Source organism: Pyricularia pennisetigena, chromosome 1 (assembly GCF_004337985.1).
Source record: "Pyricularia pennisetigena strain Br36 chromosome 1, whole genome shotgun sequence".
In the NCBI taxonomy this organism is placed as follows: domain Eukaryota; kingdom Fungi; phylum Ascomycota; class Sordariomycetes; order Magnaporthales; family Pyriculariaceae; genus Pyricularia; species Pyricularia pennisetigena.
Window position 1 is genome coordinate 2,021,981 of NC_043740.1, and position 18,968 is coordinate 2,040,948.

General features: G+C 50.7%; 6 protein-coding genes across 6 annotated transcripts; 3 read left to right on the top strand and 3 right to left on the bottom strand.

Moving 5' to 3' along the window:
- Positions 1 to 10: 10 nt before the first annotated feature.
- PpBr36_07168 (uncharacterized protein) lies at positions 11 to 1,557 on the top strand (the record flags this gene model as incomplete). Its single annotated transcript, XM_029894306.1, has 2 exons — positions 11 to 234; positions 465 to 1,557. The coding sequence occupies 2 exons, from the start codon at positions 11 to 13 to the stop codon at positions 1,555 to 1,557; spliced, it is 1,317 nt and encodes a 438-aa protein (XP_029748296.1).
- A 1,551-nt stretch (positions 1,558 to 3,108) lies between these two features.
- PpBr36_07169 (uncharacterized protein) lies at positions 3,109 to 6,735 on the bottom strand (the record flags this gene model as incomplete). Its single annotated transcript, XM_029894307.1, has 1 exon — positions 3,109 to 6,735. One exon carries the CDS (start codon positions 6,733 to 6,735, stop codon positions 3,109 to 3,111), a length of 3,627 nt encoding a protein of 1,208 aa, XP_029748086.1.
- Positions 6,736 to 8,869: 2,134 nt separating this feature from the next.
- PpBr36_07170 (uncharacterized protein) lies at positions 8,870 to 10,117 on the top strand (the record flags this gene model as incomplete). Its single annotated transcript, XM_029894308.1, has 1 exon — positions 8,870 to 10,117. The coding sequence occupies one exon, from the start codon at positions 8,870 to 8,872 to the stop codon at positions 10,115 to 10,117; it is 1,248 nt and encodes a 415-aa protein (XP_029748213.1).
- Positions 10,118 to 10,940: 823 nt separating this feature from the next.
- PpBr36_07171 (uncharacterized protein) lies at positions 10,941 to 11,511 on the bottom strand (the record flags this gene model as incomplete). Its single annotated transcript, XM_029894309.1, has 2 exons — positions 10,941 to 11,377; positions 11,442 to 11,511. 2 exons carry the CDS (start codon positions 11,509 to 11,511, stop codon positions 10,941 to 10,943), a joined length of 507 nt encoding a protein of 168 aa, XP_029748212.1.
- A 3,338-nt stretch (positions 11,512 to 14,849) lies between these two features.
- PpBr36_07172 (uncharacterized protein) lies at positions 14,850 to 16,959 on the top strand (the record flags this gene model as incomplete). The annotated part of the gene is made up of 2 exons (XM_029894310.1): positions 14,850 to 14,916; positions 15,710 to 16,959. 2 exons carry the CDS (start codon positions 14,850 to 14,852, stop codon positions 16,957 to 16,959), a joined length of 1,317 nt encoding a protein of 438 aa, XP_029748210.1.
- A 291-nt stretch (positions 16,960 to 17,250) lies between these two features.
- Positions 17,251 to 18,810, bottom strand: PpBr36_07173 (uncharacterized protein; the record flags this gene model as incomplete). The annotated part of the gene is made up of 6 exons (XM_029894311.1): positions 17,251 to 17,374; positions 17,457 to 17,500; positions 17,644 to 17,827; positions 17,927 to 18,229; positions 18,330 to 18,388; positions 18,475 to 18,810. 6 exons carry the CDS (start codon positions 18,808 to 18,810, stop codon positions 17,251 to 17,253), a joined length of 1,050 nt encoding a protein of 349 aa, XP_029748209.1.
- Positions 18,811 to 18,968: the final 158 nt, after the last annotated feature.

Genomic DNA, 18,968 nt, shown 5'->3' on the forward strand with positions numbered 1-18,968 from the left:
CGCTGCTGTCATGGTTCGCAATATCGTCGTACTCGGTGGCAACTCCCACCCGGAGTTGGTTGAGGAGGTTTGCGGCATTCTCTCCATTCCGCCATGCGACCGCATCCTCTCCAAGTTCGAGGTGGGAGAGAGTCGCTGCGAGATCAAGGACTCGGTCCGTGGAAAGGACGTCTATATCATCCAGTCTGGAGGCGGGAAGTCCAACGATCACTTCATTGAACTTTGTATCAGTGGGTGCTCCCTGACTTGACCTTGTCCATCCGCACTACAGCTGCTCAGTTTGTCTGATCTGACTTCCATGAACAGTGATCTCGGCCTGCAAGACAGGGCAAGTATAATTCCTCCCTTTAACAGCCAATCCACGGGCTGTCATCGCCATTGCGTGATACTCGGGGCTCTCGTGGCGCCATCGTTTTGCAATTGTTGAGGAATCCTCATCTAACCATTGATTTCTCACCCTACAGCTCCGCTAGGCGCGTTACTGCCGTGCTCCCCCTGTTCCCCTACTCGCGGCAACCAGATCTGCCATACAAGAAGTCCGGCGCCCCGCTCTCCCAGCCTGCTGGCAGCTCCAACAAAGAATACACTTTCGAGAGCGTCCCAGCAACACCCGCTCCCGGCATTCCCAGGACTGCTGGGTTGACCAATGGCGTTGATATCACTCACATGCTACGTGAAAGCTCCTACACAAACGGCAACGCCCCAGCCTCTCCTCGGCCAGCGCCTCCCTCGGACCAATTTTTTGGCAAGAATGATGCAAACGGTGTGAACGGCAGCCGGTCAGGCAAGCAAAAAGCCCACAATTCTTCGTCATCCACGTCTTCCCTCGTCCGATCCTATACGACACACGACTACGAGAACCCATCATTCATCAACCACTTCCAGGCTCGGCCGGGCTACAAGCAATGGGTTGCGCAGGCCGGCACTCTCGTTGCAAACCTACTCACATGTGCTGGTGCAGATGGCATCATCACGCTTGAACTACACGACCACCAATACCAGGGCTTTTTCGATATCCCCGTCGACAACCTCTACGGGAAGCCGTTGCTCCAGCGCTACATCCAAACCCATGTGCCCAACTACAAGGATGCCATCATCGTCAGTCCAGATGCCGGTGGTGCCAAGCGAGCCACGGCCATTGCGGATAGCCTCGGCATGGATTTTGCCCTTATTCACAAGGAGCGTCGCCCGACCAAGATTTCGGATAACCAGAACGCCACCATGATGCTGGTTGGTAACGTCTCGGGTCGCATCTGCATCTTGGTGGACGATCTTTGCGACACGGGTAACACAATCACACGTGCTGCCAAACTGCTTAAGAAGCAGGGTGCTACCTACATCTACGCCCTCGTCACCCATGGTCTTTTCAGCGGTGACGCAATCCCGCGCATCAACGCATCCTCGATCGACAAGATAGTCACAACAAACTCTGTCCCTCAGGCCGAGCACAAGGCATTGTGCCCAAAGATGGAGATTTTGTCGGTATCTCCCGTGTTTGCAGAAGCTATCCGCCGTGTGCATCACGGTGAGAGCATTAGTGTCCTGTTCCAGCACTGATGTTATAATCGAGAAGAAGAACAAAAAAACAATCGCCATTTCTGGTTGCAGAGCCCAACTTCGTTTGCTGTGGCTTCGCTTGACACTACTATTCAAACCCAAAAAAATCAATTTCCTCTTTTGCATACACCAGCTCATGGCGGCGTTATTTTGGCTTTCACCATGGTGGCATGTTCGATTATTCCCTTCGTGCTGGAGAATCTGGCTTCACGACTCTCCTTGATCTAGCCCGGAGAAATGAGTTTGGGGGTTTCTATTTGCTGCTTTGATTTTAAAAGGTCTTTTTGTCTTTTTTTTTCATTTGGGGTGCTTATTCTGTCTTTCAACGTGGCGTCCAAGATAAAAGGTTCACGCGATGTCGCATTTGACGCAATCCACCTTGATTCCAGGTGCTCTGTTTGACCAACCTTTGCAAGCGTTTCCTCGCTCTTTCATGTCTTAAGGTGAGACTTGGTTTCAGAGGACTGCTTCTGTCTTGGTAGGGTGGGCTTTCCCTGGAACAGCTTCGGGTGATATGCTTCACGACGGTGCCATCGCCGGGGCCCTCGATTCCCGCTTTAGGAGTGTTCTCTTCTGGTTCATTGAGCCATCGCCCGGTGATCAAAGTGGCTGACTTGGAACCAATATCTGACACCTCAGCCGACTTTATCGACTTTTGTCGACTGGCTTTTGCTACACCTTACAGACTACCGACTACCCTAACCAGACCCTACGCGCAGCTACAAAGTTCGGCTCAAATGTCAGCGCCCGGCTAGGACAAAGCTATTTGGGCAGCTCATTGGATATCGACCACACACAGCAGTGGACGGTCCATGGGACAGAACTGGACGGTCCTCTATTGATCAAAGCTTTCCAGATCTTCGTCCACTTGGCAGATGTGAGAGGTGACACCACGGGCAACCTAGATATGCACGCAGCTTATAGAGTGGATGCTTAGATCCAGCTTGTAGTTGTGGGACGCTCAGTCTCGCCGAGATATAAAACAGAGTAGGTCTCGCCTAGCATCAGTAGCTTCAATTTTCCGCGAGATGACCGTCAGGGGATGCCTAGTTATAGATGGCAGCATACTGTTCCTATACGCGTTTTTGCCCCGAGTTACCAACAATTTCGGCCACCATATCTTGCGGAATGCCAGGGTGGAGTCATTGTTATACAGGGTATTGGCGTGCACTCGAAATAGTCCACAGAAAAGCAAGGGTTTCAACCTCCAGTCAAGCGCAACGACGTTCCATAGACTGCTAGAGGTACCAAGTTTTGCTTCGTGTAAAAGAGAAATAAAAAAAGTAAATGATAATAAATAAATAAAAACCTAATGGAGCGCAATTCACATCGCAATTAGTACTACCACAGGTTGGCAACATTTCATAGGGAGGAGGCTACCACGTTCGTTCTCGTTATTTACTTGTTTAGTATTATGACCAAAACCCATCTTCATGTTTGTGTTCGCTACTTTCCGAGTAATCTGTCTCCCTGCCGTTCGTTCAATTTTTGGTCCTAGATGTAATAGGCAACCCGTATCACCGCCAAAAGAAATGTCAACCGCGTTTCCTCTTATGCAGATGCAGAGCCGGCTCCCATGGCGGTTTGGTCCAGGTCGGGCGGTATTTGCCAACCATGAACCATCGCTGCCCGGCGGTAGGCCACCACAGCGCCGCCAATGTCATAATCACCGCCGCCAGCATGCTCTATCTGAGCCGGCTGCGGGTCTTCTGAGACCAGCGCAAGCCGTACCATGATCAGAACGTGCTCTATGCTGCATGCCGGGCTCCAGCCGCTTGATGTGAGGAGCTCCATGCACATAGCGCCGCCAAGCGTGACATGTCCCCCTCCGCCCGCATGGAAAGGCAAGAAGCGAGGGCGGATCACGCGCACGAAAGGAGGAGAGATGGGGAAGTTCTCGCCAAAACGGAGTTCCATCACGATGGAGTTGACGCTTCTTGTAGCCATGCTTCTCCCTAGAGGTTTTGTCTTGTCGAAGCTGTGCAGCTCCACGATCATCTGGAACATATTCGACATACCATCAAAGTCGATGTACCATCCCAACTCGTGTGAAGGCGTAGCTTCCTGGATCTTCCTGAGCACACTGATTTCCTTTGCCAGGTGCCTGCCAGCACCGCCAGATCTTTGAGGAGGAGCAAGGCGGGGGAGACTTGCGAGATCCAATGTGCCAGGTTGGAAGTCGGTGAGGTGATCGGGCTTGATGGTCCGGGCTTCAAGCAGCTCGACTTCTGTATCGTAGTCCTCTGCACCAGTGTGTACCTCCTCTTCGTCACTGGATATTTCGACCACTTCCGTCAAGACATCAAGATCATCATCTTCGCTCTCGTAACCATCATCATCCGTCGGTAACATCTGGCTGCCAGACGATGGTATAGCTGCCCGGGGGATCCTTAGCGGTCTGTGGTCAGCTCCTCGGGGGATCATGTTTGGATCCTGCTCGATAAACATGCTCGGAGATGTCATATGACATGTGGCAGAGGGAGCGACCAAGGCAGGAGGAACCTGCGCTAGAGCTGATGGCTTTTGGACGAACAGATAGCGGCATTGCTGCCAATCAATATTCTGTACGACCAAATGAGGGCTACGGCTGACGAACTCATCAGGTATGTTGATCAGCTCGCTCAGAACGATGATCCTATTGGACTGTAAAGCAGAAGATGGCCACATAAAGCTTGTTCCTAGGTGCGCGTATCCCATGCTGGTGTTCAACTCTTGCGAAAAGTAAACTCCATTGCCATAGGCCCGTCCATTGGCGACGTCGTTGAAATCAAGTCCCGTCCTGATGATGCTGTGCCAGTTAGATTGGTTGCTTCCATGCCACCCAAAGATGGTCGGATGCTTGGAGCCCGCAGCTCCCATTCGATTCAGTTCTGTCCTGAAGCGTTCTTCCTTGTCAGGCGAGCCCTGAGCAAAGCGGAACTGGACGTAGCCTGACATCTCTGGTATTTTTAGCAAGGCTAAGGACTGTGAAGGTGTCACATCCATAGTCGGGTCAATGTCGTCCTCCTCCTCGAGGCACATGATGAGCGATCTATTTGTCGCAACAATCCATTCCAAAAGCGTCGCCGCAGGGGGCAACACCTGGCTCATACCCGTTACTGACGAGTTCGGGTTCTTCTTGAGGAAAGTCCTGATCTGCGCGATTGGCGGTAGCATGTCCAAGATGAATCGGATTGCCATGGCTTTTCCGTCGTCGAGCAAAGTGTCGAAACTCGTATCAAAAGTGGCAAGGAACAGCTGAGCAGGGTCTTGCCGCGGGTCAGTCTCTTGTACGGCACCAATATCGACTGCTCGACATCGACGTCCTGCAACTGAGATGACCACAGTACCCGCATTTCGGTCGATGCTGACGACATTGCCATAGGTGATCGATTCCATATGTGCATTCATTTCACCTGTAAATGGGGATGCCCAAGGATCGTTCGGGCCTTTTTGGACCCACGTCGGTCGAATGTAGCGCGTTTCCAGCTTTGATGAGAATGTGTCCTTCTTGAGAGTGAACCCATTGTTGAGAAGTGTGACCTGATTCACAAGCGCACAACAAACCCCTGGCTTCAGAGATGCAAGCCAGTCGTCGTGGTCATAGGTGTCTAGCAATAGACCCTGGTCAAGATCTGTGACCCGAACTGGAATGCAGCTGGGTAATGATGCAGATGACTGTCTTCGGCCGAAGAAGCCTGGGACTTTGAGTGAGAGACCAACGGGGAACTCTCTGATGGAGTATTTGTTTTTGTCGCCCAAGTAAACGGCCAGGGTGCTGCTGTAGCAGAAGCTGCACAAAAGATCGACCACCTTGGGCTGGCTAAGAATCTCGTGCTCAACACTGGGTCCCAGTCCCATCTGCATATACTGGAATAAGCAGAGTTGGTTGGAGCAAACGAATGGCTTGAGAGAGCCCACGTCGTTTCTGACAAGTCGATGGCAGCGAATGCAGTATTTCGTACAGTCCTTGAAGTACTTCATTGCGAATTCCCAACAAATCAACGGAACACTTCTCTTCGTGCGCACCCCTGAGGCTAGATGGTCATTCATTTTGGTTGCTTGATCGGATGGAAACTGCCTATTAAGGTCAGCTGTGTTGCTGATGCCATTGATCAGGCTCTCATTCGCTTCGTCCCATGAGTAACCAAGGTTCTCTCGTAGCTTGACAAGTGATACAAAGCTCTCGCTCATGAATTCATCAAAAGACCTTGATAGAAATATGCGCTCCAGCGGGGGATCCGCCGATGAGTCCGGCGCAGTACCTTCAAGCTCATCATCTCGTATTATGGCCTCATTGAATGCTTTGACAGCCTGGCTAGTTGTCGGTTTAAAGTTGGCGCATTTGCGGATGCGGAACTTCATACCGCTATGCGCAGCCGGTCGCTCCATGATGCTTTCCATGGTTGGGAAACTCGTACCGGTTATGGAAACCAGCAGAACCAAGTAGTCTGAGTCGGAGAGGCCCCAGGCCAGCAGGTTCTCCTCAGACAAGCCAAGCTTACAGATCCTGACGGACATTGAGAAAATATGGAAATTGTGGCCAGGAAGCAGCCCAGCTAGGACTCCAATCTTGCAGCCCGATCGCTTGGCCTTGCGGAGACTTGCTCTGATTCGCTCCTGTTCCTTGAGCTGGGAATGTGAAAGCTGAGGGTTCATGGTGGGTACGGCGGTAGCACTGCCGCCCATCTGAGCAAAGAACCCATCATCATCAGCCTCATCGTCGGTTGCATTCGCGCCGAAGCTATCGTAAGCACAGTCGTCGTCCTCCTCCTCCTCGCTATTGTCATTCACCTCATCAGCGTCGGTCATTTCTGCATCGGATGAATTGGGGCTGTCAAGACTGAGGGACTCTCCCAAGCACTTGTCCAGATTCTTGGACAAGTAAGTGATAGCGCGGGTAATGGTGAAGCTACCGCCGGTAGCAAAGTGGGTTTGCACTTGCTCGAGAACTTTGGCTACCTGTCTCGGTGCCTCCTCATCATCGGTGAAGAGAAGAAAGTTGCATGGACCAGGATATCCGTCGACGTTGGCGGCCAGAAGACGAACTTGAAGGCTCTTGGGGAGCTGCTCGTTAAAGTAGGTAACTATGACCTCGTCATCATCGCCCCTCCTCACTGAAGACACATTGTTAATGCGCCCCGCCGCGGCATTGGCGGCTGCCGCTAGGACGTCAGCCTTGAACTTCCGTGCAGCCATTGCTATAGGGCGTCGAGTTAGAGATGAGCTAGCTAATGTAGAGCTAGCGACCGGTACTAAAATTAGGAGTGTCAGTCGTCGGTTTGTTTTCTTGTCTGGCCGTGAGCAAGTACGTACCGAAGGTTTCTGGGCCCGAAGCCTATATGGGATCTCGGTTGCGGGATGACAGTGAGAATGCGTGTAACGCACAGCATTCAGCAGTTTCCCCGAAAACAGCGCATAGATCCTGTGAAGGGATTGGCTCGAATGATATGGTATAACGCTAGTGTTGCCAAACTGGATGTCATGCCAGATGAGGTGAGGTGTTTGATAGTGAATGAATCAACCTGAGGTTGGAGCTAAACAGTAAGTAGTTCAGCTTGAGGAAAGGAGGAGAGCAAGAAAGGCAGATAAATTCGGGTAAAGTAAGAGGTAGGTAGTTCAAGCAGAAGCTGGATAGATGGCTGGCTGGCTAAGGTGAGTGGATTGATTGGCAACAAACGAAGAGGGAGATGGGCGTGAAAGAAGACAAACTGAAGGGCAAGTAAGTTAACAATCGTTTGACGCTGGGTGAAAAAGTGAAGGTTCTGTCCAGAATCAGAAAGTCCAACTGGGATAAAAGCAGCGTCTGGCTGCCTTGCGGCGCTTCAAAGACTTGCGCCGCACCCACGAAGTTTCGTGTAACCTCTGATTTCTCTTGCCCCTCCCCTAATGTTCCCTACCAGATATCGTCACCAAACTTCTCGCATATTTCGAGTGCTGTCAAGTCTCGCGCAGACATGCGCGTGTCGACGGGGTCGCGGTTCTTGTCAGAGGTAGCCTAAAGGTAGATGATAAAGTGGTCTCTGAGGTCAAACACCAATGATAGGATGAACATGAAGAATCTGGAAATCAAGGTCGCAATTAGATGGGATGGTTGCCAGGTAGGCAATCGTGCAATGCAACAATATGCGAAGGGAACGAAGTAGCTTCTAGAAAGGAAAAAAAAAAGAAGAAGAAAAAACGCCCGTCTGTCTGTGTCTGCCTCTTGCGGCTTTGTGCTGATGCCTGTTTCCTTTATAATAATGCCTGACGACTACAGCACGTGTATCCAAAACTATCCAAAACCCTTTCTGCATCCTGGCCTAGACTACCTACCTAGCTAGGTACTTTCAGGAAAAGCTTAGGCCTGTAAATTGATTTTGTGGCTTTCCATTCTGGCTTGTCTGCGGGACGATTCCAGCACACGCAAGCAAACTATGGAGAGGTACCGTAGGTACATGTCAGATTAGCGAAGCTGGGCAAGGTACGCAGACCGAGGTACGTAAACCACCCTACCAAAAGGTACATATGCATAACGAAAGAACACCAACACTGTTGTGACTCATATTCTTGATATGTTGCAGGGAGGATTGTTAGCTCGATTAGGGAACGAGCAATAGGTGGTGTGGTGTGCTAAACGAGAAGCAGGCATTTGTCACAAACGCCATACACAAAATGAAGAGAAAACCATGATACGAAAGGTTATTAGGACTAAAAAACAAATATTATAGCGCGACAAACCACAAGAGCATGAACGATATCGTGTCCCGGCAGAGCGATTAGTTCAGGCAGATCTTCTGCATGGGCGAAGTTTGGTCGATGGATGAAGAATTTAAAGTCTTTGTGACAAGGTTGATGGATTTTAGCTTTGTTGGTGACAAAAACCAATGATCGTCGTCACAGTATCAAATCTAGGTACTCGACAGGTAAAATTCTCGTCGCTCTTCATATAACTGATATTCTCAGTTGTTGGAAGCGTTCATTTTGATATACGAGGTGCTTTGTTCCTCACAACCTTTGCCTAGGTACCTTGGTCACGTCGTCGTACTTTATTGCTTGAGAACCATTTTTGGTCATTTTCAGTTTTGGCACGCGTGAAGCCCCACCAATCCACCTAAATAAATGAATGGCCAACCAGCCAACCGGCCCACTACTGCACATGCTGTCTGTCCCACTGCATGCCTGTCACTTTCATACCTTGTTACGATGCCTTGGCCGACCCATTCATCAGTAGCTCCAGGTCTCCAAGAGGTATCTAATTGATTGAAAACCCCCCAAAGATCTGTGTGAGGCTGCAGACGCAAGGCCGTGATCACGGGTCGGACGTAAAAAAAAAAAAAAAAAAAAAAAAAAGATGACGTCGGATTCCAGACCAGCCCAACCACGACGCAGCAGTGGCTCTGGCTCGTCGAGAAACCTCCCCATCCACCATCACCCCGGCAAGCAAAAACCCACGACACAGACACCAGCACAGATCCAAAACCAATCACCGCACGTGGCAGACCCTTTCCTCTCTGACTTTTTGAACCCTTCCTTCGACCCCGTCGCATACCTCAACTCCGTCCTCCCGCCCTTACAGAGCAGCAGCGGCCGCTCCTCGGCAGCGGCGTCTGCGCGCCAACCGGCAAGCATCGGCGGCGGCGGCGGAGGCGGCAGCACCGCTTCGAAGCCCGTGCCGCTGGCCGAGCTCTCGTCCCAGGCCCAGTCCCAGATCAACCAGCTTAACATCCACACCACTCGGCTGGCCGCCACCCTCACCCAGCTGACCGACGACATCCTCCGCAGCGGCAGCCGGCTCGCCTACGAGGTCGAGCTGCTGCGGGGCGAGACCCTCGGGCTGGCCGAGACACTGACCGAAGGGCTGAGCGATGACGTCGCAAAGTTTGTTCCCGGCGGCGTGGGTGCCGCCACAGCCGCAGCGACCAGGCAGCCGCCGAGGGTGACGGCGGCTGCGGCGCACGAAGAGGGCTCGGGGCAGCAGCAGCGCGGCGTCGAGGAGGAGCAGGATGGTGCGGCAGGGCCCCGATCCTCGGAACCGCCCTACATCGCGCAGCTCCGCACCTTGACCCTCGTCAGGTCGCGGCTGGAGTCGGTCATCAAGACGTTTGGAGACGCCATGGAGTTTGTCTTCCCGCCGTCCGAGGTTTCGGTGAGCTCGGGCTTCCTGTCCGTCTCCGCCCCGGACCCCGGCAAGGAGGCACACAGCACTGAGGAGAAGGGCCAGCAGGTACTAAGGGACCTGCGGAAAGAGATATCCGGGCTGCTGGCCGTGTCGGATCCCAAAGGTATCGAGGACGCTGTTCACCGCATCGAAGGACTCAAGGATTTGAACAAGGTTTGGCAAGGTACAGCTGAAGAGAAAGGTCGGACCAGGTTTCTGGAGACTCTCGCGAAACTCGTCGAGGACAGGCATCGCGAGTTGCTGCGGGAGCTCGAACAGGCCAAGAGGGATAACGAGAGGCTTGATTCTGCTGCAGGCGGAGGCAATTCTTCGGCAAAGAAGACGACGGCTGCCAACACTGCGAACGCCAGTGAAAGCAGGGGCTACGGCGGAGGGTATGGTTTCATTAGCCAGCTGCAGAAAATTCGGGGTGGGTTGTGAAGTTTCGAATATCATGTATTTTATCAGGCCATATATATGCCATATGAATGAAATGGTCATTCGGTTCACCCACAGTGAGACCAAGCATATGTGATCAGCCACTTTTTTTTTTCTTTTCTTTTCTCTAAGTCATGCTTGCCTGTGATAAACCTTCTATGTAAAGCAATGCGTTACTCTCATGCAAACAAATATCTCCCAGACGATATCGATTTTTTCCGAGGAGTCTCCGAGAAACATTTAGTACCAGCTAATTAGTCTGAAGTTCATCAATGACAGCTTGCCATTCGGGCTCGTCGCCCATCTAACTCGGACCTGAAGAGCAACTCCCAAGCATCACGTGCTTGTTCCTAGTCATTTCCCAAGTCCTTTTTTTTTTCTTTTTTTACGCGTTTCGCTCATATATATATCTATCATGCCCAGCCTACAACTCCTTCAATGGGGATGTATGTGCAGTTGTTGCTCAATTTTCAAGTGCAACCAGAAGAATTCAGGGAGCCACGGCACTGATTCCGTGTTAAGTATCCTGAGGTCGAAAGTGAGGACATTGTTTTGGCTGATCTTATACGTTCACAGGAATCGCCTTGTCGACAGTTGTGGAAAGACAAGGGGGATCGCAGATGGTAAATAGAAAGAAAAGAAGAAAAGATCAGATCGATATCAAGCACTGCGAGTGCTGTCTTATCATCTCGTGGTCGTACTAGTGCTCGAACTAGTAGCGATAATAGGGGTTTTGGTGGTTGGTCGGCCGGTCGTTCCATGTGAGGCGCAGCGGGGCCGGGCCACGCATGTGACCACCTCCATGTCTAACACTGTCATGGTAGACCTATCTCTTCATAGCTGAGCGTTTCAATGCCTCCTGAAGCTCTGGCCTATCTTTGAGGGACTCCCAAGCGTCGAGAAACGTCATCCACTTGCGCTGGCGCTTGTCCTTCTCGGGCCAGTCCTGCTCTTCGCTTGTGACGGTCGCCTCGTAGAAGTGGTAGATGGCTTTCTCGCGCTTGCCAGACTTGCCAGATTTAGACGAGGTTTTAACCCTAGTCTCTTCGATCTGGCCAAGGTCGTAGTCGATGGTGACAAGAATGCCAGCCTCCTCCCAGGCTTCACGCTGCGCGGCCTCCGTGCATTCTTCGTCCGTCTCCCAGCCACCTTTGGGCAATACCCAACCCTTCCGGCGAGTTGACTGAGTGAGCAGCACATACTCTTTGTCTTCCGTAAGCGCCACTACACCGGCAACCAGGCGCTCGCCCTTGCTGTTATATCCTAAGACACAGCATGATGAGGTTAGTTGGCTGGGCCGAAGCCACTTGCCCAGGGGTGAACTCACGTTGCTTGCTCCTCCCAGTACGTGACTGCATGGTCCGTGTACTGCTGTTGCTGCTTCCTGAAGCAGCCATTTTTGCGACTGGACGACCCGAGACTCACTCACTGTCTCGGTGTCTTGTTGGTCAAGGATTGCGGGTGGGCGGGGCAGTATCCAGAGTTCTGTGGGAAAACCGGAAACTTGAAATAGGGAAGAAAGCTTCAAGTCGTTGCAAGGCAAACAGGAGATGGGGGAGAAAAAGAGAGAGAGAAAGAAAGAAAATATGAAAAGTCCGTCCAGGTGAGGGATGGATAGAGGTAGGTGGGAATGATGCTAGTCAGACGAATGGAGCCTCAGTTGCGAAAAAGTCGGAATTGGGTTGCTGGGCAGCCCAAGGCGCGCAACTCTCAACTTTCAAGGGAGTATACACGGCATGGTCGCAAGTTCTTCGAATGGTACGAAAATCCTTTTTTTTTCTAGGTTGGTAGGACGAATGACTGGATGTGCCTGCGGGAAAAGGCTGTGTGAGTGACCAATGTTGTCGCAAGCAGTTTGGGGTGAGCAACAGTTTGTTCAGAAAAGTGTGTCAGATCAAAATTGAAGGAAAGGGAGCGGTAATAATAATTCATGGTCTAGTGGCAGGCGCCTGAAGTCGTAAGAAAGGACATGCCTTTTTAACAATAACAATAATAAAGAGATTAAGAGGAAAAAAAAAAAAAAAAAAACACGTGTGTGAACGGATCAACAGAATTAATTGGATTTTAATTCTATTGCATCGTGGGCAGAGAGAGGGGAGATAACGACCGGAAAACAAATTGAAAGTAAGGCATAGAATAGAGGAATGGCACGCACTCCAACCGTAGCGCAGTATAGATTATATGTGGTTTTGGAAGACACCAAGTGTGGTGGTTATGGTGGTGTTGCGATGCTTTCGAAGAGCGCTGTCCAGAAAATTGAATGCCAAGGATCGATCGATCAGACAGCCTGCCGCGGGACTCGCAGGCGGCTCTGAGAGACGGCGGCGGGAGGCGGGTTACAGCCCCAAGCAATTCGACGTCAAGTTTTGATCGCGCCACAAAACTCTGTCTCGTCAAGAGACTTTGGGGAGCACAGGGCTGGCTGTAAATGTTCCTTTTGGATCTTTCTTTTTTGAAGGCTGACAAGGCTGACTTGAAGGAATCTTCGAGAGGTCGAGGGTCCGGATCTGAGGAAGGGTTTGACGTTCTTTTTCTTTGCAGAAGAAGCGTCAATGCAGGGGGCCACCAGACAGGGTGAGGGCGAGAACGAGGGCGACGATGGAGCACCTGGTGGGGGCGCGGGTTTAAGCTCTCTTTGTCACCACTAAGGAGTACGGAGTAGGAAAAGTACCTAAGTGACAAAAAAAAAAAAAAAAAAAAAAAAAAAAAAAAAAAAAAAAAAAAGAAGCTGCCAGGTAACAAGGAGGTACCTGAGCAAGAAATACCAGCATGGGTCGCAATGCGCTCTGCGTCGCGTGCTCACCAACTAACTGGTGGGAAACGACAAATTTTAAAGTTTGAAAACTACGGCAGCTAACGAAAGGGTCAGGTTATCAAGAGGTAGAAAAAAAGACCCTGGTCAACCAACCTACAATTGTGCAGTGTTTATTGCAGTACAGTAGAAAGCGAGCAAATTCATCAAGTAGTAGTAAATTGTTACGTCGTAATCGTGCCTGGGCTGCCCGTGCATCCTTCCCCCCCTTGGAATGAAATGTACGTGATCGGAGCTGGACGGCCAAGGTACGGGTACGTACTTGTACCTAGGTACCTCTCAGGTGGAACAGACAGGCAAACATGCCTGCTGGAGGTCACCTACCTCGCAAAAAATGCTGCCTAATAAATCTATGTATGGGTTGACATGGTGTTGCACAACCTCCGCGCTGTGTACCAGGAAATTGGTTAGCCTTGATTTTAGCGCCACCAACCCTGTGAGGTGTCATTGTACTATTATGGTGGAGCTTGAAAGTGTGTTTGGGAGTTCCTTTTTCTTCTTGAAATTAATTGATTAGTGCACTATTGTCGGGAAATCAAAATCCTACGTGCAGTCAGTCCATCATTGTCCACACAACAGCCATCTAAATTGAAACCGCAGCAACTCACAAGAGTGGGATCTATGGTTTTATACAAAAGATTAGTTATTTTGGGTGCACTTTTGGTCAAACGCCTGCCTGCAAAGGTTAGGTTCTCCTCACTAGCGTCTTGGGGACTGGCCAGATGGGCGTTCTCGAAGCTGTCCCAGATACCAAGGATGGGTACCTAGCAAGCAGATCTGTATTCTAGGCTGCCTGACTGCCGCCGGGAAATTGTTTTGCATGCTCGCGTGAAGAGGCAAAACAGATGCGTGCATGTATGTATGTATCAAAACGGTGTGCACCGAGGACCGGAGCACGCCTGCCCCATTTTCTCCGAACGGTATCTGTCAAGCTCTGGGTGTACCTCGTGGACAAAAATTGTTCACCCGATACCAGTCAACACTCAGGTATACATGAGCAGAGTCATCCTCGCACAGACGCTGACCACGTCACTGCTGCTGAAATCTTTTTTCGTTTGAAGGAATTCCATCTCATCCAGACGTTGTCATTGCGGGGGATCGGCTTGGAAGGATCTGAAATTCTATGTCAAGTGATTCCAGATAGCGAAAGTCCCTGAGCTTGGGTATCTCGAAGGAAGGTATGAATGTAGGTAGGTTCTGTATCTACCTCACAGGATTGTTTACTTTTGCAGACCTAACAGACCTAAGGACAAAGCTGGGCTCATTTGATGTCAGTCTGTATTTACCTACCTTACTTAGCAAAGATACCGTACTACATGTAGCACCTACCCCAAGCCCAAGGTAGGTAAGGCTAGAGTAATCCAAAGCTTTTTGCTGTTTGGTGGCACTCTGACTGTTTCTAGAAAGGTCCCGATCTAACAGGGACCCCACTTCTAGCCGCCACCTACCTACTCAATGCAGCTTCGACAAGGGGCTTTTTCTAGACTAGTCAACCAACATTTTGAAGAAAGGGTGCCCCAAACTTGCCGCACCTCCCCTCTGCGAACCTACCTCGGGTAGCTTAGTTCCAGACTGGATATTGCTTGCCCCAGAATTCCTCATCGTATTCTTCTTCTTCTACACCACTGGAACTACAGTAGGTCTAGTTTGTCGGCATTACCAACCATCTCCAGATATATCCATCACTCTCTAGATACTACCGCTTCTCACCTCAGGCTCGGACAGACAAACCTGAATTCTACCCCGCCCCCACGACGACCCACTCGGCTTGCTGGGCGCTTGCACGGGCTCCGCGCCGCTGGCACGAGCCAGACCGCCGGCTGTGGTTGTGCTTGTTCCCGTCCTACTGCGCTGTTACACTCAACACCTCGACCGACCTCGGAAGCTTCGTTTTTCCTTTTCAGATTTGCACAAGGGGCGCCGATGGAGGGCGAGGTCATGCAGGCCCCTGATTGTGCAGACGATGTGCTCTCGTACATAAGTCCAACTGGTAAGAATAGAACTTTTGCTAACCAACCATTCCACCTCGTGCATGATCAACGCATTTCCGTTGGCTTGTTGTGGCATAAACCATGCCATATCCCTCTACCGTGTTTGCAATTATTTATTTTTTTGTTCTTTTTTGTTTGCAAGCCTCCAAGACCAGTTATTCCTTTCAATATTTTCTTTGCGTTTTCGTCAGATGCAACCCCCTGGCTCCCCCAAGGTCTTGGGTTTGGCTAGTCAGCTACCACCAGTGATGAGGTGCGCGCACCTACGCATATTATTTTTTTGTATCTAATCATTTCATACGTCAACTCATGCTCTTCAAGAGCTCCGTGATACAAAAACACCCTTACAAAAACAAAAGCAAGCAAAGACTTGTGTCTAAATGGCAGGGTGTGGGATGTCATGAACATGTGTGACAAGTTGATTTTGCACCACTCGACCTTTTGTTTTGTTTTCTTACTTTCTTCTTCACAATACCTATCGACAAAACTGCTAACTCACTCGCAAAGGATACAGCAATGCGTCCGATTGTGGATATTGTCATGGGCAGAACTATCCCAAGAAGCGTAAGATATTATAAACCATTCCTTATGATCGGTCTCTGTATTTCCAATGAGAAAGCCCGTTTTATGTATTTGCTTCAGGCTTCATGGGCTTTTGCTGTGCAGACATGCTCCTAGTCTACGTTTGCGCAGCGTCTCTACCAGCGCCTTGATGCTCGGACAGAGAAACATGATTCCAATGTTGTTACCTTGTCTCTGGCATCTGACCAACCGTTTTGCAAACGTTTGCAGGATACTCATATTATGCAATTGCCACCGACTTGACCCCAGCGTTCTACAAGAACCTTGTTGATCGTTGTTGGAGGCGTTCCGGGACGCTTTTGTATCGACCCAACCAGAGGCTAGCATGTTGCCCACACTATACGCTGCGTCTTGACGCCTATGAATGCAAGCCTACCAAGGACCAACGCCAGGCAGTCAACCGTTTCAACCGCTACGTCCTCGGCGATGCCTACATCAAAGAGGTAGCTCGCTTGCATCCTCGATCTCGCGAGGAGGCCAGGAAGCGTGATACTGTTTTTAACCTCGTAGAGCGGATACACGAGGCCGAACTCGATGCTTTACCTTCGGGCTCCGCTCCGGCACACAGGTTTACCGTGACCCTTGAAACGGACGAGTTCACGGAGGAAAAGTATGCTGTTTTTGAGAACTACCAGCAGGTCGTGCACAATGAACCTTCTCATCGGGTCAGTCGCACCGGCTTTAAAAGGTTTCTCTGTGACTCGCCCCTGCAGCGAAGCACCGTGACGACGGCTGAAGGCTATGTGCGTAAGCTGGGATCCTATCATCAGTGTTACCGACTTGACGGGAAGCTTGTTGCGATCGGGGTCCTGGATCTCCTCCCCGACTGCGTCAGCGCTGTATACTTTTTGTACCACGAGTCGATCCACAAGCACAGCCCCGGGAAGCTAGGTGCCCTACGAGAGATCGCCCTGGCCATTGAGGGCGGATACCGGTATTGGTATTCGGGCTATTACATTCACACATGCCCAAAGATGCAGTACAAAAACGATTACTCACCCCAGTACATCCTGGACCCGCAAACCCTGTCTTGGCACCATCTGGGCGAGAGCGAAATGCGCATATTCGATAGGAATGGCTATGCGAGATTCTCCAGGCTGGAACAGACAGGTGGCGGAGATAATGGACCATCACCAGATAGCAAGTCAACCGAGGCCGGCCCAAGAACAGATGAGGAAGGTGGTGCCCCCACGGACGAAGATGATTCCATGTATGAATTCCTCTTGAGGAGTGACATGCCAGGTATCCCCAAACTGGAGGAAATGGTGTCGCTGGACATGGACAATCTCGCCATTGCTGTTAATGGATACGATCAGCTATTCAAGGCATCCAACCTTGCAGTTTGGGCAAAGCAGAGCGTCCTAGACTTTCCAGCACTCAAGTCAAAGATAGCAGAGCTTGTGGCAGCTATTGGCCCCGACCTGATGGACAAATTTTGCGTTGACTTTCGGAGGCGGTAGCCATCCTGAAGCCGGTGGTATATAGCAACGGCTCAGGCACTGTGGCCGTGGTTCGTTGCAGTCAAATTGAATCGTGGCCAAACTTCCTTCATCATGGACGCTTCCAAAAATACATGAGAATCTGAAGGAGGCGTTACAAAGAGAATTATTATATGGGTATTGCTATGCAGTGCTTTACAGAGCTAAAACTAAGATTAGATCAGTGTATGGCAGAGTCAAGCGACAGCGATTCCTTTTTTTTTGATCAAGACATTAGACCTCCCACCTTTCCACTTCAGAGGATTCTTGTCTCTATTTTGCCTCCAATGCTTGCGAGACGGCCGGCACCTTGGATTTCAGCTCCGTTGTTACTTCGGCCCAGGCAAGTTTCTGGAGCTTTTGGGCGGTTTCACTCGTAACAACAGCCTTCGATTTTCTGGAGGCCCAAAGCTCGTTAGTTTCAATTCATTTGGATTCCTGACACACAAACTATTTCTGATTTCTCGAGGACGACTCACTTTGTATAAGCATCGTTTGTCATGTAGTTGGTAATGAATTTGCCCTGCATCCCAATAGTACCGTCAGCACATATCTTAGCAAACGACCTTTGCTTCTTGGACTATTTGATAACGAAAAAAAAAGACGACGGCGGGGAGAGAGGGGGGAGGGGGGTAGTGATACGTGCAATCAACAAGGAGAACTCACATGATCGGCCTCGGTAGTGAGTCCCGTCTTGAGATACAGACGTGAGCCGACTTCAGGCGTTTGAGCGACCAGCGTCATCACAAGTGGCTCAACGACCCTGAAGATGAAGTGCTTTTCCTTGAGCGTTCGAGTGATCTCGGTCGCGACCATTCCGGGACAGCATGTGTTGATGATGACGTCGGGCCTGTGTGGCATCGAAGAATTCTCGTTAGATACAGGGGAGGATTTTAACGCTCCAGCTCTCATCAAGAGCATGACAGAAAGGCATTGTAAATCCACTCACTTTCCCTGAGCGTCAAGCGCCTGCTGCGAGAGCTCCTTGACGCAATATTGCAGCAACAGCTTGGAGTTCGAATACTGAGCCGGCGAACCGGGCCAGTTCTCTTTGGCGCTGAAGTGCTTGAGCAGACCTTCCTGTCCGGCGATCTTCTCCCACCGGGAGATGTTGGCGCTTGTGTGCAGGCCGGAGCTGACCATGGTGAGATGGGCCGGGCTCTGGCGCTGGCTGCGGAGCTCTTTGAGCCAGGGCAGCAGCAGCAACGAGATGAGGACCGTGCTGAGCACGTTGACTTGAATCACCATGTCCCTGTAAGATAACGGCCGTGGTAAGCACAAAAGAGGACTCGTTAGATGGGCTATTTTGAGCTTATTGGCTCTTTCTTCTTGGGCGCAATGGCACAACTCACCAACCCTCAGGGCTCTGCTCCCATGAAGCATTGTGCACGCCGGCGTTCAGACATATCCACTTGGATGGCGTAACGTTAGTCGAGAACAAAAAGCCTAATAATAATAGATGGCAGCTAGATAGTTTATATGCCAGAGCAGGCTTACATCCAGACCGCCATCGGCGCCAAACTCTTTCTTGAGCGTCTCGGTAAAAGCAACAACGGAAGAGTACCTGCTCATGTCGAGCTCCAGCACCTTGACGGTGACCTTTGAAGAGCCGGCGGCCTCTTCGATCTTCTTCTTGGCATTCTGACCGCGGGCGGCATCTCTGCAGGTGATGACAATGGTTGAAGCTTCGAGCTGCGCCAGGTGGATGGCGGTGGCAAGGCCGAGTCCAGCAGTGCCCCCTGTTACGAGGGCCTTTTTCCCTTTGTAGCTGTCAGGCGCCACCATAGGCTGGGCGAACAGCTTTTGCTTCAGGGTGGTTATCAAAGCCGACATGTTTGGGCACACGTCAAGAGGACAAAACAATAAACGATGTATGAACGATCAGTGCGAGAAATGGGACGAATTAGAACAAAAGTGAGTTTGATGCTGCACCTTAGTTGGTTAGTTCAGTCTTGAGATAGTCGATCTAGATCATGGGATGGAAGTTCATT